This window comes from Metarhizium brunneum, chromosome 1 (assembly GCF_013426205.1).
Source record: "Metarhizium brunneum chromosome 1, complete sequence".
In the NCBI taxonomy this organism is placed as follows: Eukaryota; Fungi; Ascomycota; class Sordariomycetes; order Hypocreales; family Clavicipitaceae; genus Metarhizium; species Metarhizium brunneum.
The window spans coordinates 5,593,506-5,613,886 of NC_089422.1; the positions used below are offsets into that span (position 1 = coordinate 5,593,506).

General features: G+C 52.8%; 7 protein-coding genes and 1 non-coding gene across 8 annotated transcripts; 6 read left to right on the forward strand and 2 right to left on the reverse strand.

Moving 5' to 3' along the window:
- Positions 1 to 33: 33 nt before the first annotated feature.
- On the forward strand, positions 34 to 405 carry G6M90_00g016800 (uncharacterized protein; the record flags this gene model as incomplete). The annotated part of the gene is made up of 1 exon (XM_066129788.1): positions 34 to 405. One exon carries the CDS (start codon positions 34 to 36, stop codon positions 403 to 405), a length of 372 nt encoding a protein of 123 aa, XP_065985784.1.
- A 792-nt stretch (positions 406 to 1,197) lies between these two features.
- Positions 1,198 to 3,590, reverse strand: DRS1 (ATP-dependent RNA helicase DRS1; the record flags this gene model as incomplete). The annotated part of the gene is made up of 2 exons (XM_014693364.1): positions 1,198 to 1,914; positions 1,974 to 3,590. The coding sequence occupies 2 exons, from the start codon at positions 3,588 to 3,590 to the stop codon at positions 1,198 to 1,200; spliced, it is 2,334 nt and encodes a 777-aa protein (XP_014548850.1).
- Positions 3,591 to 4,210: 620 nt separating this feature from the next.
- On the forward strand, positions 4,211 to 5,246 carry mal3 (Microtubule integrity protein mal3; the record flags this gene model as incomplete). Its single annotated transcript, XM_014693363.2, has 4 exons — positions 4,211 to 4,224; positions 4,296 to 4,367; positions 4,510 to 4,622; positions 4,711 to 5,246. 4 exons carry the CDS (start codon positions 4,211 to 4,213, stop codon positions 5,244 to 5,246), a joined length of 735 nt encoding a protein of 244 aa, XP_014548849.2.
- Positions 5,247 to 6,605: 1,359 nt separating this feature from the next.
- G6M90_00g016830 (uncharacterized protein) lies at positions 6,606 to 7,706 on the forward strand (the record flags this gene model as incomplete). Its single annotated transcript, XM_014693362.1, has 1 exon — positions 6,606 to 7,706. One exon carries the CDS (start codon positions 6,606 to 6,608, stop codon positions 7,704 to 7,706), a length of 1,101 nt encoding a protein of 366 aa, XP_014548848.1.
- A 1,341-nt stretch (positions 7,707 to 9,047) lies between these two features.
- On the forward strand, positions 9,048 to 9,614 carry G6M90_00g016840 (uncharacterized protein; the record flags this gene model as incomplete). Its single annotated transcript, XM_014693361.1, has 1 exon — positions 9,048 to 9,614. One exon carries the CDS (start codon positions 9,048 to 9,050, stop codon positions 9,612 to 9,614), a length of 567 nt encoding a protein of 188 aa, XP_014548847.1.
- A 4,545-nt stretch (positions 9,615 to 14,159) lies between these two features.
- Positions 14,160 to 16,184, forward strand: G6M90_00g016850 (uncharacterized protein; the record flags this gene model as incomplete). Its single annotated transcript, XM_014693360.1, has 1 exon — positions 14,160 to 16,184. One exon carries the CDS (start codon positions 14,160 to 14,162, stop codon positions 16,182 to 16,184), a length of 2,025 nt encoding a protein of 674 aa, XP_014548846.1.
- Positions 16,185 to 17,091: 907 nt separating this feature from the next.
- G6M90_tRNA00000012 lies at positions 17,092 to 17,183 on the forward strand. Its single transcript has one exon. It is a non-coding gene; the product is annotated as a tRNA-Gln (tRNA).
- A 1,026-nt stretch (positions 17,184 to 18,209) lies between these two features.
- On the reverse strand, positions 18,210 to 19,565 carry LIPA (Lipase A; the record flags this gene model as incomplete). The annotated part of the gene is made up of 1 exon (XM_014693359.1): positions 18,210 to 19,565. The coding sequence occupies one exon, from the start codon at positions 19,563 to 19,565 to the stop codon at positions 18,210 to 18,212; it is 1,356 nt and encodes a 451-aa protein (XP_014548845.1).
- Between the last annotated feature and the right edge of the window lie 816 nt (positions 19,566 to 20,381).

The following is a 20,381-nucleotide window of genomic DNA, read 5'->3' on the forward strand; positions in this document are numbered from 1 at the left end:
CGAATTTAAAGACCTCGGCGCTGCCGCCTTGACATGTTTGAAGGGCAGCCGCAGTCGTCTCCGCGGGCTGCTTGCGACACCAGTAGCACGAGAGGCGGAATGAGAGTCTCGAGCACCGAGCAGAATCCTCCGGCTCTGCCTCGCGACCAGGTCCAAAACGCGACCCTTGTTCGCGCGTTTAACTTGGCGACGGACCAAGTAACGGTAAATACGGGATTGAAGCTTGAGCTTGACAAGTGGAAGCGTGTCCAGGTGGAAATCAAGCAAGCGTTCGCGGTACCGATCTCGGACAGCCTGCGGGAACAAATATCGAACAAGGCTCTGGCTATGGCGGGGATGCGGGCGAAGACGGCCAAAGAAGAAGAATCGAAACGGCGCCAGTTTGTTGGAATTATAAATCAATAACTAATTCTCTTCCTTTTTATGTCCTTGCTACCCGGCTGGTTATATAGCTTATTGATACAGGGTTATTTATACAAGCCGGCCTTCCTGTTGGCTGAGTGGCGAAAGGGTGTCAAATGCTCAAGTTGGCGCACATGCATGTCCCGTCCTCAAGCACCCGTTGCTTGGCCCGGCAATCCTCAGACGAACCACGTCTTGACGGGACCTGCGGCTGCTTTCAACGGCAATGAGATGGGATAATAGGGCCACCGGCTCGTGCATGGGGCATCAGAGAGATGCGCGGTGATGAGAGCACCTGACTCTCGTCAAGTGCGTGTGGCCACGGCACGCTGGTTTGATGAGGTGCGTGGTCTGTTGCGTGCGCGAGTGTCTGGTCCAGCCAGTTCCCAGAGTGTAACGCGGTGACAGGATGGCCGGGATGAGCAAGACAAGGGGTGATGGCGTAGGGCAGAGTGTGTGTGACTGCGATGGCAGAAGCTGGCCAAAGACAGTGAAGAGCCCTAGCTCGTGACTGCGTTTGCTGGATGAGAAGTGAGAATGAGAGTGAGAATGAGAGGATGCTTGAGTCCTCTCGCTTCACGCCCCACTTGGGACAGCCGAGGGTGAGCCACACACAGTCACCAGGAGTGCTGATGTAATCAGCTCATCAAGTTCAAACATCTACTCCGTACTGTAGTCGATACCATCCATACACACACAACTCGCCATTCCCAATGCAAAACATGCCGTGTGCTTATATAACTACAGTACATGCAATGCGACTGTCCTCTTGATTACCGCGTCTACCTCTCTACTTTACCGCTTGCCTTTGCCTTTACCCTTTGCCTTCACCTTCGCCTTCGCCTTCCCAGGGCCCTTGCCCTTGTGCGCCTCGGCATCCCCTTTGCCCTTCTTCCATAACCTCCCCTCTGATCGCATGGATTTGGCGTCAAGCGTCTTCTTGTCCTTGTTACTCAACTTTCCGCTACCCTTTTTCTTCAGTGACTCGCGCAAACCATTCAGTTCGTCCTTGCCAGCTTGTTTGGCCTTCTTCTTGTCGTGCTCCGTCTCAAACCAAGTCCTCTTGGGTCTTGACTTGATTTCTGCCTCGTGTTCTATCAAATTTTCGCCCTTCTTCACTTGCATCTCTGCGTGTGCCAGTTGCCTCTCCTCCTTTTCTTCCTGCATAATTTCGTCAATCTCGTCTTCCATGCCGTCGATTTCCTCTTGAAGCTTGTCTGCATCAGCGGGGGCGATGACTCTGCTCGTAATCTTTGCGCCTTGCGCCTTTCCAGCCTTGACCGCAGCCTTGACAACTTTGCGATCGCCCTCGGCTGCCAGAGTCACAGCTGTGCCCTTTCGCCCCGCGCGAGCCGTACGTCCAACACGATGAACGTAAATTTCGAGCGATTGAGGTGCTTCGTAGTTGATGACTGTGTCGACGCCCTTGATATCCAAACCACGCGAAGCCAGATCTGTAGCCAGCAGATACGACACTTTACCATCTCTGAATGCTTCAACACTAGAAATACGCTATAGAGTAGCCAGTTAATATCCTAAAATCGTGTACTGTTGAAAAGGGCACCACTAACCTGTGATTGGTTCATGCTACCATGTAACTCGGAGCATGATAGCCCCAGCAGACCAAAAATGATGCGCGCCCTGTGAGCTTCCTTCTTCTGGCGGAAGAAAATGATGACCCTCTCATGGTAAAAGGTCTTACAAAGATGTGCAAGATATCCCATCCTCTTGTCTTCTCTCCCTGGTCGTAGTCGAACAAACTCTTGTACCAGTGTGGTTACAGTCTTCTTTTGCGAATCAACCATGAGCCGCACTGGCTTGTTTAGCCCAACCCGGATAAGACTATCAACAGTTGAGGTCATAGTCGCCGAGAACAACATGGTTTGTCTTGATTTGGGCAGTGTTGTGAGAATCTCATTCAGTTCGTCGGCGAATCCATCCTCCAGCATGCGATCGGCTTCATCCAGAACCAAGATTTCGACAGTGTCGACGTTGAAACTGGCCGAGTTCCTCATGTGATCAATAAATCTTCCCGGTGTGGCAACAATGATATCAGGCCGCAGACGAAGCTCAACCTCTTGTGCCTTTAAGCTGAGACCACCGACAGCCAGGGAGAATTTGATGTCAGTATAGCGAGCCAGCTTTGTGCCCACATCGTGACACTGCATTGCCAATTCACGGGTGGGGGTGAGAACGACGACACGAGTGGTCGGGATTTTTTTAGGGCGGAAGAGTAATCGCTCCAGAATAGGAACAAAAAAGGCACCAGTTTTGCCGGAACCAGTAACGGCACCACCAACAAGATCCTTTCCCATGAGCGCGATAGGGATGGTTTTGGCCTGAATAGGAGTGGGCTTGGTGAAACCAACAGCGGCGAGGCCACGAAGGATCGGCCGAGACAATGACATGCCTTGGAAGGAAGAGAGGTCCACTATCTTGTCCGACTTTTGCCGTTCTTCGGGAGCAAAGAATTCGTCTCGTTTTGCTTGCTCCTCGGCATCTTCTTCATCGTCGGTGGCATCAGAGGCGTCATCCTCAGGGTGAGCCTCCGGCGTAGCCACAGAGTCGTCGTCTGAAGCGCGATCGTCATCATGGTCGTCTTCATCAGCATCAGACTTGTCCGAGGCATCTGTGTCCTCTCCATCGCCGCTTCCGTGTGCTTCTTCCTCATTCTCTTCGTCCTCGGAGTCTGCATTCATTCCAAAGGCATCATCGGCCAGCACCTCATCATCGCCGTCGTCCAGAGCCATCTCCAAGTTATCCTCAGTCTCGGCTTCCTGGTCGGCATTTTCCAAAGTCTCACCGGCCTTCCCATTCTTCTTTTCTCTTCGTCGCCGAATAATCTCTTCCAGGTCAACACCCTTCTTCTCGGTCATCCCCTTCTTAGCACCTTCAAATCCCCAGCCTTCGAATTCCTCATCGCCAAACTCCCCAGCGTCGTCTGCGACGAACTCAAAGTCAGAGTCCATGGCGTCATCGTCGTCATCCTTGGGGCCCCAGATGCCCTGAGGCTCCTCTTCGTCAGATGCCTCATCGTCTTTGCCAGCCTTTTTCGGCTTTTTGCTGGTCTTGGTCTTCTTTTTGGGTGGGCGAACGGGGGCATCTTCCTCTTTGAAGGGATCCTCGTCGTTGTCGGAAAGTGTCGTGATGAAATCGTCATCGACTGGCTTTCTTTTCTGCGGCGCCATTTTGATAATCCCAGCAACTCCTATACAACGGTATATTGGGGATATCGGGAGGAAAGTGGTTGTTCAGAGCTACAGGTCTAAACTACCTTTGGCTTTTGTCTCCTCTGGCGGGAAGCAAAAATTCCCCAACGGCTGGTTCCTGGGGCCAGTGGTTCGCCCATGGTTTTTCTGCCGGGTTGAGCTTTGAAAATTTTGGCGGTGAGGGGGAATTGCCCAGTTGGGCAGTCACCGAGCTAGGCCGTTGCTCTCGGGGCTCTCAGGAACAAGACGCGACGAGAGGCACCCGGTGTTTTCCCGACCGCCAACAGTTCTCTTTGTCTGAGTGCTCAGGGTCCACGGTTGATTGGACGACGCTTGTCTGTTCCAGACTGACAACTTTTAGTAAACGATTAATTTCTCCAGCTCCCCTTTATCGCTGCCTTGTGCACATTGCCTTCCTTGGCACAACAGCATCTTCTTCGGCTTTTTATTTATTTATTCTTTTGATCTGCCTCGATACCCGCTGCTTCTCCCGATCTGTGGCTTGCTTGTTGCCACCGAACTGCGCAAGTTCCCGAGTTTTCCATTGACGGAAGCCTCGCACAAGCACGCCCGTTCCGCCAAACAAACAGACAGTCGACATGGGTGAATCCAGGTTGGTAGCAGCGCGCGCCGGATCCCGCAGCACGTACGGGCAGCCACTTACTAACCGCATGATACAATCAGACAAGAACTTATCCAATGGCTCAATAGCCTTCTCCAGCTCAACATGACGAAGGTCGAGCAATGTGGCACTGGGTGAGTCCTGACGGCTGGATGGATGTTACCCCTCCCCCACTCCATGATGCAAACACGATGGAGACGCACGACGATGCCAGCAAAACGAACACCATGCGGACCAGAACGGAATACCGTCTAACCAGAATTTCTATGCGGATAGTGCTGCTCTGTGTCAGGTTTTCGACAGCATTTATATGGACGTGCCCATGTCCAAGGTCAAGTTCAATGCCAATGGCGAATGGGCGTATGTGCAGAATTTTAAAGTGTTGCAAAGTATGAATGCCATCCGAGTCCCTTCCCGGCGTAATAGTGCCCGGGAGACATCGGTTCTGCGATTACATGTGTTGACGAACTGGATCAGATTTATTTGCCAAGCACCAAATCGACAAGCCGATCCCCGTCGAGGCACTCATCAAGTGCAAGATGCAGGATAACCTGGAGTTTCTGCAGTGGACCAAGAAATTCTGGGATCTAAACTTCCCCGACCACGACTACGATGCCGTTTCACGGAGAAAGGGAGGGGCTCTCCCCAGCAGTAACTCTGCGGCGCCCAGAGCTCCCGTCTCAGTTGGCGCTGCTCGACGAGGCGGTGCTACTGCTGCTGCTGCCCCGCGGGTTGCTAAGGCTGCAGGTGCTGGCCCTAACACGGTTGCTCTGCAGGCAGAGAATACAACACTCAAGGAGACTGTTACAGGCCTTGAGCGGGAGCGAGATTTTTACTTTAGCAAGCTTCGCGATATTGAGCTTCTGATTCAGCAGGCTGTTGAGGAGGATCCTGAGATCGAGAAGGCAGAGGATGGTCTGGTCAAACAGATCCAGCTTATCCTGTACTCCACGGAAGAGGGGTTTGAAATTCCTGAGGAGGGCGAGCCGCTTGATGACCAGGAGACATTCTGAGCGCTGCTAGATATTGCATGTTCATGTTATATGGAGGGGGGCTTAGGGTGGACATGGGGAGGAGTGGCACTCAGGGCTGTGGACTCGGATGAATGGGCCGAAGCGGGAAAATGGCGATGCGGTTCTGCGGCTGTTACATGACGCTTTATGACTGGTATTGATGAGTCAATGAGGGGGGCTGGATTCGCGATATACCTTTCTTCTCTAGAAGATGTTATCAGACTGCCCAAATAGATCAAAGCAATGAATGATGTTGGACAGGTAATGAGCAGAGTTAGAAACTGACACCTGGGGTTCGTGTACCAAGTACGCGGTGACTGTACTGTTTCGTTCGCGTTTCTCTCGAAGCGATGTGGGCCCCAAGTGTGGACTTGATGGTATAGGGTACGAGCAAAGGTGAAAATTGGCGTCGGAGTTTCGTGAGTTCCAGCTTGGTCATTGTGAGGGTTATTTAAAAAAGGACTGTCTTGTTGCTTTGGAGTATTTCTGAGGGTGATACAAGCTGCATTCCGCTGAACACGCTGTTTGGGGAGATGAATGGAGTTGGTGAAATAAGGTCAGGTGCCTACAAGACGTACCAACAATTAAAGGACCCAAAAATAAAAAATAAAATCAAATGACAGAAACCAAGTCTACCTCCAGCTAGCTTGTTTTTTTTTTCCCTTGCTTGTCTTCGTGTCATCTGTGTTCGCCTGCTCTGCTGCCCACGATGCCCGATCACGTTAACCGAAACAAGGACTGTGTCGCATGCCCAAGTCATTCACAGCAGTAGGCGGGAGAAGAGCCATGATGATGAGCCGTACTTGACTCAACCTGTCACGGCCATCCAATGGTGGCTAGCTTAAAACCCCACATCAGCTGCTCTAGAAGGCAGACCCAGCCAACCGGGTCTCAGGGTTTGAAGTTGAGCTACGGAGTAGGCATAGCCTCTCCACACTGGGGGTTTGCCATTTCTAGTCTGGTCGGACTGCTTTAGTCGAGATGCTTGCATCATCGCCGCGCACTCACTTCACCAACTTGATGACCTCACAAGTCACAACGATATCTTGGCAGGCAGCGAGACTCGAGCCTTTCACGGAGTATATTTTTGTTCCGGTTCTAGATCGAGTACTTTGGACTGCGAGTTCACGCATTCTATCTGTCGAATTGTTTGACCCGTAGTACGGGGTGCTGACGTTCAGAGGGTGACGCAGCTTAGGCCAAAGGGAACGAACACAAACCATCAACATTCTTTGCCGTCTTGACACTGAACCACTCGAAAAAAAACCCCGACGCACGCTTACTCGAATTTTATCGCGGCACATCATAGAATAGAATTGCATCACGGGAGAAGACCCAACAAACACACAGATTGCGGCCATGGCTCCGCCACCCGAGATTGCCATCCCGTCCACGAGTGTCTCTGAAGATGTCGGTTCCAAACCATACACACTGTACAACATCACGCTCCGCCTACCCCTACGGTCGTTTGTTGTGCAAAAGCGCTACTCGGACTTTGCAAGACTTCACAACACGCTCGTCCAACAAGTCGGCGTGCCACCGCCGGAGCCCCTCCCCGGCAAGCACTGGCTCAAATCTACCGTGCGATCACCAGACCTCGCGAGGAACCGACAAATTGCCCTGGAGAAGTATCTACGGACGATTGCAGAGACGCCGGACCGGCGATGGAGGGACACCTCTGCCTGGCGGGCGTTTCTGAACCTGCCCAGCACCAGCACTACCAGCTCGGCGGTGTCGGCGTCGGGAATGGCCAGACCGGCCGCCACGGGAGCAGCAGATCCCCAGACATGGCTGGACATGTACAGAGAGTTGAAGCAGAACCTGAACGAGGCAAGACAGTGTCTGTCACGGAGAGACGCGGCATCAGACAGCGGCAACAGCACAGCAGCGGCAGAGGCGGGCTCAGCAGCGAGCAAGGTGCTTTTCAAAGCCGGCATCCTCGTCACCAGCTTATCAGACGGCCTCCGCAAGATGCAGGAATCCAACAGGCTGGGCGAAGGCGAGCTCCGCCGCCGCCGAGATCTCGTATCCAACGCACGCATGGAGCGCGACGGCCTCGAGAAACTATCCACCGCCCTATTCACCGCATCGGCGTCGGGCAGCAACCCCCGTAACGGTGGCAACAGCAGCGTCAGCGCGGCCGCCGCCGACGAAAAATCAACCCTTCTCAAGAGCGCCCGCCCCACGACGGGCCGCGTCCTCGGCGCACCGCTCCCCGAGACGGCGCAAACCAGGGAACTCGACAACGAGGGGGTTCTCCAGCTGCAGAAACAGGAAATGGCCTCGCAGGACCAAGCCATCGACCAGCTCGCCGATGTTATACGGCGCCAAAAGGCCATGGGCATCCAGATGAAGAACGAGGTCGATGCGCAGACTGAGATGCTGGCCGCGCTGAACGGCGATGTGGACAGGGTGAATGACAAGCTGGGCGTGGCTCAGAACCGGATCAAGAAGCTGTGACTAGTCTTTATGATGGTCGTGGTGAGGATCATCATGGGGACGCTGGAATCCGTCGTCTGGACGGTGTGGATGGGCAGGAGAGTTTCCGAGGGGCTCGGATGGCTTGTCGACGTGCTGCTGCACATTTTGGGGCTAGGCTAGGCGGGCCAGTGAGATAGATGCGTGCTCTTTCTATATCCCGGCGTTCTTTTTTCGTTTCCCCCGATTCATGGGCGAGCGCTTGCCTCCTGGAAGGGTAAGCGAGGGGTTTGCCGCGCCGTGCTTCTGATGGATTGAGTGATTTAGGTAGGTAGCATTACGGCAGAGTAGCAACATGGATATCATTTATCAGGTTAAGGAGATTTGCAGATTCAAAGCAGTGAATAGCCGGCTGACTAGGGGACGCGATTAGGGGAACGCCACTGACATATCGACAGATGATTAAATTTGGCACGGGACTTTGAGAGTATCTTTTGCGTATGGCCGCTCTTGAAAAAAAGATGTGAGAAAATTGTTGGAGCGGTATGCACAGTACGTCTTGGACGACAAGTCATGGCAGCCGTTGGATGGTCGGGTGGTATGTACATACAGGGCTGAATGATGCCTACTGGTGTCAATTGCGTCCTCATTCAAGCCCAACGTTGGATGGGCTGATAAATGCACGGGCTGCTGAAGGAAGCCACGGGTTCACAGATCAGTACATACGCCCATGACTCTTGCACTTCATGTTGGTCGACAGCACCACGAAGTATTTTCTACGTCACATGTGCACTGTTACCTGCTTGTAAGCTGCATGTGGGATACATATGTATTGTCCGCGTCCAAGCGGTACATATGTGGTTTGTGGGGAAGCCGGCCTGTCTCTGGCTTCCGGCTGGTTGCCGCCAGCCCAGGCAACAAACAACCACCACCAATACACTTGACATGTACCCAACTCCATGTTCGCCCTGTTTTTTGTTGGTTCTTCATGCCCTGTTGGCCCTCGGCAAAGACGCTTATCAAAGTGTCCATGTCTGCCTGATGTTTCCAGAGCAGCACCATCCGTTGGCTCGACCGGGATTGTCGTATTTCTCCGCACAATGATGAAATTCTGGCCAGCCCATGCCGCGCATCGGCTCGTCTTCGTATCAGAACGCACGGTTCAACTCCCATTCCGGACCCTCGAGTTGGCCAGATGGCCGTCATGAAATGTTCCACCCGTTCGGGGCGTACAGCTGCACCACGTCGTTCGACCAATATCTGGATCGTGATTTTGATTGCCTATATGAAGGACCAAGTGGTTGACCATTTGTCAACAGCGATCGAGCCTTGTGTGTATCTTTCGCTTTTGTTCTCCAAGGTGTACGGAGACTTGTTTTCACAATGCCCTCCAGCAAGTCTGGCCACAGCAACCACAATAGTCACCAACCACATAAAGGGGAAGAAGATGGGGATCGACATGGCGGTAAACCAGCCCGGAAAAGTGAAGAAACGGAGACGCAGGGCGACCAGGCCGAAGCAACAAGGATTCACCTGAGCGTTTTCATCTTTCGAGGCGCTCCTGATGTGTGGTATAGACGGCATGTTATCATGTACTTCACATCGCCCGACGACCCGGGTTTCCACAAATCTGTCCACGTACAGCGGGACAATGAGAGAGACCCCTGGAGAGTCGCCCTAGAAAACGGACAAGCGCACTGGGAGCTTGATGCTTCCTACTTGGGCCATGTTGACGCTGGGTATATCCCTGTATGGAAGGGTCAGGAGGCGTGGCCGTTGAGTACTGTTGCGTCAGTCCAAGTGGAGGGTCGGGAGGCCGATTGGAACTGTCAAAACTTTGTATACGAGGGCCTGCAGGCAATTGTGCATCTCGGTCTTCAAGAAGAGGCGTGGTACATATGGGTTCAAGATGAAATCATGAACCAATTGTTGGAGGGGGCTGTTGGCTAATGTCCATGGGAGTTGATACCCGGGCATGACTTTAGTCCACATATACTTCCTAACAACAGTGTTGTACCAAGTTTCCCTGACAGCCCTTCGCGGTTACATTCTATCTTATGTGATCCCATACTTGTTCGACAGTATCCTATAGAATAGGTACCTTGGGTGAAGGCGGCAGAATATAAGGTCTGTTAACAGGAAAATTGAAGACCACTTAAAGCATCCAAAGTCATGCCCGGATTAGAGTCATGCCCAGGTATCAATTCCCATGCATCTTGATCTCTTTTGTTACACTCCTCAGAGCTCGATATGCATGCGTCAAGAATGCCTTCCGCATTATTGGCTTTCTTGCAGAAGAACGAAATGTATCTGTCTAGTGGATTTCTAACAGATCATATTCAAGTCATGCGTCACAGCTCGTTCTTGGCATAGATTCATATGTACGACCAAGAAAGGAAACCGTATCAGAATGTATTCATTATCATAGCGCTGGTCAGAGGTCTGGAATACGACTGCCCAGTGTCTCCCAGTCAATGTTATCCAAACCATAATGGTAAAGGCATAGTCCCAATACTCCGGGTACCACCCAACATACTCCCAAAATGGCGACGATGCGACCGTCACGTACCATGAAATTTCGTGCGGCAATATCGCTATGCGTAACGACAATTCTGTAATTAGCTCTACCAAGTTTAGTCGTAACTTGATGCCAGCACATTGACTCTGTCCAACCGGTGCAGTCCCAGTCGCTGCGAATCACCTCAGGGACAGGAATTAAGGTATTCTCCTGGATGTAGCGAAGGGCCACGGCTTCGTTGGGCTGATGATTGGCGCCCATGCCGGTTTTGCGTGGGTGTATTTTGTGACGGCTGCTCCTTGGCGCACCACGAAATGGTCGCCGAGTTGAGAGATGATCTCACCTTCCGGGGAAGGGGCGGGCTCTCGGGATACGCTCTCGCTCCATCATTTCAGCCATTCTGGTCGCCATGCTACGACATCCAAGCTGTCAATGGTTCGTTGAGCTCCAAGCGACGGATGCCCCTCACTGCCTGATTATGTCACCAACCTTGCCCTGTGTTCTGATGAAGGGCAGGAGGGCGTGGCACCATGTTCAGGATGTTGGATCGCCCGCACCAACTCAAGACCATTGGCATTTTCCGCACAAAGGAGTCAATCATCGTCCGCCTCGCTTTCATCATGCACGCCGGCGTTGCTGAACCCGCAGCTGCTTGGCTCGGCACTCGCTTCGTACCGTTTTCTTCGTAATAGAAAGGGAATACGCAATTTTAGCTTTGACAACAACAGCTTTTTGTTGGTTGAGCTGCTGGCTATTCCTTGTGGCTCCCTAACGTTGACGTCTTCAACCTCTGGGAGACCAGTCCTGATTCTAGGTACACCGAATGTTTCCCATTTTTTGTACCTGGGCTCAATACCCTTTTGGCCAGGTTTCTCCTTATTCGAGTTCAACCTTTAGTTCTGTCCTTGACACTTGTCATAGCCGTCCGTGGCTGGCCATACGCGACACAAGGCCTGTACCTCGTCTAGCCCCGTCGATCTCTACAATGCCGTCAGTGAATTTTTTTCGCCAATTTTTCTCCACCTGGAGTTTTTTATGGTTGTTTAGAAGCCATGCCACCAACATCCCAGCCTGGGTGACGGTGCATTACAATTCCTTCCATCGCTTTCAAGCTCGCCAAGATTCAAGGGTCCTCGCCATTTTGCGAATCGGGACAGAATGCGTACCGTCTGGCGAGTGGCATTTTGTACCTGAACGCATCAACTTGAACATGACCAAGTTGAGAACTGTTAACCAAATGGAAACAGAGGCAACTCTGCTGGCATTTGGCCAAGAAACATCGACCAACAAAAAAAGATGCCGATACCTGCACGTCGAAACTGAGGCAAGCCCATTGCCTGGCTATGACGTCGCAACGTCTTACCTACCCAGGCACTTGGCTAGAGTGTCTTGTAAGCTATTTCCAACGGCCGTTGAGCGTAACGCGTGCCATGTGGGATGTGTGCGGCAGACTCGCATTCTCTAGACGTTTGGCGCCAAAAGCTTGGGATACATGCCTAGGCCATCGTAGCTGTTCTACATAAATCGATCTAGAAGACTTGACGAGACAAGAAATAATACAAATGCGAAACGAGTCTTTTGGCACGCATGACAAGAAACAGACCGTCGACGCTTGCCCTCATTGTAGTACGTACCACATCTATCGACGTGAGCTAGCCGAACGTGTTTCGTCATTTCGTCAAAGCACATGGTACGTGGTACGTAACTCAGGTACCCACCTCGCTACGGGATCGACCATGCTACGTCACCTGACCGACGCGCCGTGGCGCCCGTTGCTGGGCAACGGATAAATATGCAGCTGGGCGGGTGGATGACACAATGATAACGAGGGTCCTGGTTTGCAATGCAGGCCGGCTGGGCAATATCTGGGCCTGTTGTAACATCTCAGTCAATCCTGTAACAATCGTGCCCGCACCGTGCAGGAGGACAGGAGCCCGTTGTTCAGATTCTACGTTATACAGTCCTACACTGCCATCAGCGTCGCTAGACAGATGATTTGGTTTGCGCGTTTCGTTTCGTCCTTTATTTCTTATCGTTTTGGGCTGGTGGCTCCGACCACTTGTTGCACCGTGTCCTTTGGTCTGCCCTGCGCTCATGACTCTTTTCTTGCACAATATTAATATCCATGCATGACGACGGAGTATTAGGGACTGTGGCGGAGCCAAGGCGAGTCTCGTGACAAGCGACTTTGACCGCCAGGCCTGGCATTCCGTATCACTGCGCCGGGAGAAGCGGAAGCGCTGCGGCGGAGGGAAGAGGTGGTTCTGACTGGTAAGACGAAGCGTCAATTGGTGCAAGGTGATGACGAATTGGGATGCATCTTGCAGGACAGGCAGCTGTCTGCAAGTCTGGACCATGGCGAAGGAGTTGGCTTTCGTAGTACCTGGTACATCCGTAGGGTGGTCCGTATTGCCAGCCTGGCCGTTTTGACATGTCGACTCCTAATAATACATACTCGTAGAAGGTCTGGTCAATCCATGGGCGTTAGATGGTTCCAGGGAAAAGTCTGCAGCATGTCCAACAGGGCGTTTGTTGCTGGTGACGGACCAGAGACATGGTCACGGCCGATATTCATCAATGCAAACCAACGACGACGGGAGAGCCTGCAGGTCTGCATGTTTTGTCTGGCGTGTTCCGTACGATCAAATCATCCATGGCCCGTGTCGACGCTCCAATGTTCCGTGTCATCAGGGATGTAGACGGTGAAGCGCTGAGGTTTCTGCCACGTTGCACGACCCCGCTGCCCACCTTGCTGCCCGGGTTGCTTATGATTTTGGTGCAAAAAGAGTCATGGGGAAGGACTTGGTGACCTAGATGGCGATTGATCATTTTTTGTATTTTTTTTTTTTCTTTCTTTCCTTCTTTTTTTCTGGTGTTTGCTTCGTGTTTGCTCCTTGAAGGCAGCCATCTGGACGCCGTCGTCTGGAGCTTCGGCACGACTTGACGGTGTCGGTGTCCGTGGCGGCATCTTTCGATGCTAGCGACGTGCTTAGCGGCATGCGGGACCAACCGCAGCGATGGTAGTGGCTGGCTGGCGACGTCCACAGCACCCACTACGCCCACGACACCCACCAGAGGCACTTCAAGTGCTGCCAGGCATCCACCGCACTACACCCTCTTGAGCAGTCTGGTGCTGGGCCTCAGCATGCACCGGCCGCTGTTGCGTCCACTCGAGCCCCTGCCTGCCCCGCCTCATCACCAGAGCTCAACATTGAATCAATAAGCGCTGGAGCCTAGGGACTCGACTTGCCAAGTGTGCCCCAGGTGCCGTGCCAAGTGCCTGTCCGCCCACCCGCCCTCCAGATGTCCCTCTGGGCAGGACATGGAAACATTGGAGGGCTCAGGACACCGGGACCCCGACTTGCCACCAAAGATGGCAGGGCGCCTGGGTAACTATGACCTGACTGGACCCCGAGCTCTCGACGTAAACAATGCGACAAGATCCACAAACCCATGTGAGCCAGTCAATCCAAGCCAAAGCTCGGAGCTGCAGAAACCGCGGGTTCGCAGCCAGCGTCGGGCAATTTCATCTTCTCCTTGCATCGACATTTGCCTCTACTAATTGTCTGCAGTGCAGTGATACCCCAGTTGGGTTTTTTGTCCTCTTTCGGCTGTTCCCTTCCAGCATTGCGAGCGGCTTGCGTCTTCGTTTCTTGACCCTATCATCTGCATCATCTGTTTTGGAGCCTGGCGTTTGTTTCCCTTCTCGCTTTCTGTTGGCACCGATTTCCACGTTGAGTGAGGTGCAACTGCAACAAGCCTTCCAGACGGTTCGCTTTCCCCGATACTTGTAGTAATGCGTCCTTTTCTTATTCCGACAGGTGCTAATTTTGATAGAACTTTTCCCATCAAATAGAAGTTTCATGTTTCCTGCGAGATCGGTATAGTCGAAAATCACCAACAATTCGTCTGCTGACTCCTCATCGAATACCTATATTAGTCGGCAACTTGCGAACCTTGAGAAGTGAGTGACGAATATGAGTGCACCGCCGCCGCCTCCGCCGCATGGTGAGGCGCCGAGGTCGTCGGGCCTGCCACCAGGCAAGTATGATATCTTCGTTATACCGGAGCATTCTGCGGGCGCTGGTTTTCTGTATCTGCCGTCATTAAAACCCAGCGTCAACAGCTTCTTCGCAGGTTTTGCCTCAGCTCTCATAATGGTGGCTTTGTTCCAAAGCATGGCGCCGGCTTTTCGTACATGGTGGGAGACTTTCCAAGGCTTGGGCAACATGGGTATAACACTCCTGATACTCGGTGTCGGATTTGGTGCTTGGGCTCTGGGACGGACGCAAAAGGACACACCGGGCTCCAACTACCATTATCAAAGCTCGTACAGCAGCGGGGAAAGCGGACCGGGTACCGGACCAGGTGGTTTCGCATCATCTCCGGGCGCATCTCCCAACGGAGGAGCTCATGCTAGGGGACATGGGGGAGCACCACCCCCTCCGCCGCCTCATGGCAGTCCTCCTCCTCCACCCCCCAGAGGGGGAGGAGGTCCATCACCGCAATCGCGAGCGCAGTCACCGCCGCCTCCCCCAGAGCCAGAGAAGCCGAAAACGTCATGGGAAAGACCACCGCCCCAGCCTGATCCGCCCCAGCCCAGCACGCCCCAGCCTAGCACGCCCCAGCCTAGCACATCCAAACCTGGCTCGCCTAAGCCGCAAACACCAAAAGGGACTTGGGAAAAGGCTCGTGAGGAAACGAGAAAGAAAGAAGAAGAACGGAAAGTAAAGGAAGCAGAACTAAAGCGCCGGGAGGAAGCTGCAAAACGACTTGCCGAACTTAGGGCAAAGGAAGCGAGGGAGAGACAAGAGCGGGAGAAGGAAAGGGAACGAAAGGAAAAAGAGATCAAGGATAAAAAGCTCAAGGAAGAGGCTGAACAGCGGCGCAAGGAACTTGTCGAAAAACTCAAGAGAGAAAGGGAAGAAAAAGAAAAACAAAAAGAAAAAGAGGAGCAAAAGAAGAAAGAGGCTACCGCCACGGAAGGAGGTACGCGGGTGGCTAGCACATATGCCTTCTCAGGAGCTGGAGAGAAGACGAATATGTGGCCGAATGGCAGGCCATCCGTTCCACCACAAGCCACCAACCCGCCCAGTCCCGAAAGGAAGCCTCCGGCCCCGACAGCGAGGACATATGTCAGTACTCCCGAGGATGATGCGTTTTCGTACCGGCCGTACGATCAACCAAATAGAAAGAGTCGGAGACCGTCCCTCTCCTCCTTTGCCGGCTCCGATGCGTCGTGGGCGCAGTCTCACACGACGGCCCGGACCTCACCGCCGCCGTCAGTTCGTGGTCCATATTCAACCAAGGACCCTGACAAGATTGTCATTCAGGCTGTGTATCTCTTCATGAGCCAATATTCCAAGACACCAGCCAGTCAACTTATCTCTGGCGTAGGATCCGTCACGGATGGCCTCATCCTGCGGATCACGACTGAAGGTCTCTTCATCGACGACGACGTCCGCGGCGTTCCCCAACGTGAATGGGACGTCAAGGCATGGACACTCAAACTTGTCGAGGTATGGTGCCCCCCGCACTGCTTGAAATTGCCTGCTTCTGCTACTTCCAACACTTCGTCCGGACCCAAGAGCGCTCCCCATTTGCTTTATAAGATGGCAACAGCCCGAAGAAACGCAGACCGCGACAGTCAAAAGGTGTTGAACGGCGATGAAGCCGACGCCTATCTTACTGAGATGCTGCGTGCCTGCAAGGATTGCTGCCGTCTTGGTTTGTGCGAGCGTACATTTAAGAATACTAACATTCCGTCTTTGACCGGCCAGACTGGAGTATGGAAGTCAAAGGGCTTGCACGTCCTCCGTGCCAGCGTACGTGATCAAGAAGGCAAGAGATATGTGTTTGTCATGAGCGAGGCGGAAAGCTGGAAGCTTGCGTTTGGGCTGCAACGTCTGCGCGGCGGTACGCAGGTTCGACATCTGGGTGTAGCTGGAATGACGCCGTCCGAAGCCAGAGGCACATTGGAGATGTTGGGATGGTTGGACTGAGCATGATGGCTCGTAGCTGTCGTGAATATGGATTGGACATTGTCGACTCTGAAACGCCGCGCTCGATGCATCGTCGACAAGAAGAGACGTCAGGCAAGATGCATAGCAGAGGTCGCTGTTTATGAGCGTTTCCATGCACACCCGAAGTGAGAGCGACCCGCATGCCGAGCGAACATGTCAACAACATGGCTTTGATGATGGATGGGGCACAAAACCGAAGCTTGGAATGGAGTGCGGGGCGACGGATCACGATGAAATTGGGCACTACTACTAGTTATGTGCGTAAAAAGAGAGAGAGAGAAAGACGTTGGATGATGGAGATTTTGTTTTATTTGTTTGTTGGAGTTGAGCATTCCAGCCAAGGCTGCGCATACCCACGTTGTCAATGGGGCGCAATCGGCAAAGCTGAGGGAGCGACTATTTTTTGACGAGGCTGCAAAAAGATACCTTACGAAGGCATATGAGAAGATACATGCCTGCCATGTCTAGATATGCCTAAGCATATATTATATCCTTTTTTAATACATGGCAAATTTGCTACACCATGGAAGCCATACCCGTTATGGAGCGCATAAATCAGCCGTCATGGGCGCGTAATCAACTGTAAAGTTTGTAATCGCCCGTCATCCAGCGCGTGACTAGGACTCGGAAATTGGACTGATTCAACCAGGCACGATTTGTATCTGTTCTTGCGCAAGACGCATCTTGATGCGCATAATCGTGTAGCATGCACGATAGACCGCCAGGGTGAACCGTAGGGCTGTGAACTTTATCTGTGCGAACCCGACGTTATGTTGAACTAGCCGGATGTGTCAGCAGGTCAATCCGTTCGTTTGGCACGTTTTTTTTGTTGCTGCACTAGGGTATATAGTGTGTAATAAAATCGCAGATTACAACAACCACCATTGGTCCGGTGGTGTAAAGGCTAGCATTCTAGACTTTGACTTCGGCATTGGCTCATTTAATCTGGCGATCCGGGTTCGAATCCCGGCCGGACCTAAATACCTCGATTTTTTTTCGTTGGCTCTGCTACCCGGCAACTTGATTTTTTTGTTGCCTGATTTGCGTATCACTTTGACGTTCTTTTTTTTATTAATTACGACCAATAATTATAAGATGCTTTTGGTGTCTGGTAAGAGATTACCAGTTGCCTGTGAGGGGGTTAGGGTTAGGGTTAGAATTAGCCCGACTGGACAATTGTCGCTAAGCGTGCGTTGAACCACGAGATGATTCGGTGTGTCTGTATAAAATAGGGGCATGGAAGGCGGCCGTGATTAGGAGTGTGTATTCAAGTGCTACTATGTTTCTTGGGCCTTGCGTTATTGTGGCGTCGAACGCCGTGCTGTCAGTCGATCTGAAGCGACATGCCTGACAGCGAAGATTATTTCGAGTCTACTTTATGACAAGTATAACTGGCTTTGTGTGAACACTATCAATGGTAAGTCTTGTGTAAGTTACGTGCCTTTTTCCAGGGAAGGACATGTTGGTGTGTTTCGGTACTTTGCCATGAGATTTTGCCAAATCGACCCCGTAATGCGATTTAGCGCATCCATGTCTGGATAACATGTCGGGGTATTGTATAAGATGATTGGTTCATGAGGGAGCGCCATAAACTGGGCTGCACTCTCTGCCTTGGCCAGTTACATCGATGTTTAAACTTTTAGCCACCAGGGTATTTCAGCTTGGCAGTCTGGCAGTCATGCGTCGAAAGGGCACACTTTGCACTTTTACGATGAATATGAGGAAGTTGGGGCCAAGGGACGCTATTGTTGGATCTTTTCGGCCATATGTTCACGGTACAACCTAATCAATTGGGTGTATACTGTGAAGTTGTTAAAGTGTAATAACCTTCACTCAACACTAGAGGACTTGTTGGCGCGCAGACGTTCACAGTAACAAAATAACTTGTTTTATCAAGAGTTGCAGAAAATTACAGAATATATTAATATTTCTCCACGATACAAAATATCCCGCCCGGAAGAACCGTACGACCGCCCTAAACTAACCGTCTCGCTGAGAAGACATTCACAGCGAATACCAATGGCGACGGGGGCCAATGGGCTCTTTCAGCAGCGCCCACAGGTCATCCAGGATAGCCTTGGGGAAAATCTCCAGGGCCTTGAGGTCCAAAAATGAGGAAAACACGTTACTCGTAGAGCAGCCAGTAGGTTGGGGCTTGCCGTCCACAAGGCCGATCAACCAGGACAGAGCCTTCGGAGCACCGGTAGCCAACAGCGTGCCATGAAGGGAAACCCAGTCCCTCTCGTACTGGACCGAGCCGCCATTGGCGCAGTAAAACTCGACCAAGTCGTCCGTGTTGGCCACGGGGCTAATCTCGTCATGAACGGGCTTGTACACGTAAAGCGGCATCTTGGGCGCGCTCTTCCCCATCGCGACCTCGCCGAGAATGGTGGCAAGCGAGCCAGACGTAAGAATAGACGGCTCCTCGAGCATGGAGACGATGTCTTCGTAGAAGAACTCCTCCAGATCAGCCACCAGACACTGCTTCTTGACCTTCTCAAAGGCCGGTCTGTGCTGCGGCACAACTTGCTCGTGAATAATGCCCTTGAGCTCGGGATACTCGGCCGCCAGGCCTAGGAAGCCCGAGGGCAACAGACCCGCGGCGTAGCCCTTGTTGACGGCCTTGACGACGGGGGGGATGCTGGGCACCGTGCCGCCGAGCGCGGCCCCGACAATGTTGAGCTCCGGCGCGTACGAGGCATGCAGCTCGGCGGCCCAGCCGGTTGCGACGCTGCCCCCCGAGTACCCCCATAGGGCGACCGTGGCGTTGTGCTGGACGCCCGTGAAGGCGGTGGACTTGGTCACGGCCCGGATGCCATCCAGCACGGCGTGCGCGGCGAGTCTGTTGGCGAGAAAGGCAGAGTGCGGACCCAGGTAGTCGGGCAGAACAACCACCCAGCCCTTGTCCAACAGGGCGGCAATCAGGAACAGTTCCGCCTGGGTTGTGAATGTGCCAAAGACTACGCCAGACTTGGACCCCAGCTGGAGAGCGTAGGATGTCGCACAGTCAATGGACGCGGCGTCGACAATGGACTGGTAGGAGAGGACCTTGGTCAGGTCAGCGTTGTGGGGGATCAGGACGGTTGTGACTGTTGCTGTTGAGCCGTTGAAGCTGTTGGTCGTCTTGTACATGATTTGATGGGCGGCTTGGAGATTGACCGACTCGATGCCAAACGCGGCAATGGGAGCCGGGGGCTTCCGGCTCTTCAGGATGGAGCCGGGCGCAAGGGCATCGAGGTCTTTGGGCGCTTGATACCACGGATCTTGACTCGGAGGCAAGAGTCCTGTTCTCTCTATTAAAGGCGCCGCCGTGGCACAGGCCAAGGTGGCAAGGAGCGAGAAATACCGCGCGATGAGCATCGTGGCGATGTGGTCTGAGGCTCGTTGGACTGGGGATGATGACACAAGCAGATGAAGAAAGACGAAGGGGGTTGAGGGAAAAGGGCGAATTAAATAGAAAAATCGTGAGCCGGCAATACTTGTTCTAGACGGACCATTTTCTCAACTCAGACGTGAAGACTCTGCTCCGAGGAGCAAACGCAGACTGAACTATCATCAGAGGCACTTTCGTCCATATTTCACCGGCTACGTTGCAGCAGAAAAGCAGGTAATACTTGATATCTCCGAGGAATTCTTCTGCAGGCGGTTTGTTAAGCTCAGTCGTCGGATGTTTGTCTGGGGTTATCACGCCCGAAGATGGTCTTCCGACACCTCTTGGGTAGTTCCGTGAGATGATGGCAACACGACCCTGTCAATACGTGCCCTGGTTTCATATTGGTGAAGGAGAAAATGCCGGAAAATGCCCAGATGATGCTATCCCGATGACTAGCTAGTTCTCACGCACCGGCGGCCTGGTTGTCAAACCCGAATGCTAGAGAGTCCCGGCACCGGGATAGGAAGCCCACGATCACGGGTCGACGTTCAATCCAGACATGTGAAATCGACCAACCAGGCAGATTGCGGCCCTGCGGCTCCGGCCGAGCCTAGCCTGACCGAAAAGGATATTGGGAGCATGCGCAAAGCGGCTCCCCTACATGGATCCTTGTCGCGAGGGAAAGACTACTCCGAGCTGGTCAAGGCCGACTCGGTCTCTTTCGACAGGACATCGGGTGAAGGCATCGAAACACGGAGCTTTGCGGGGCTTTAACGCGGCACAGGGAGACTTGGAATCGTTGA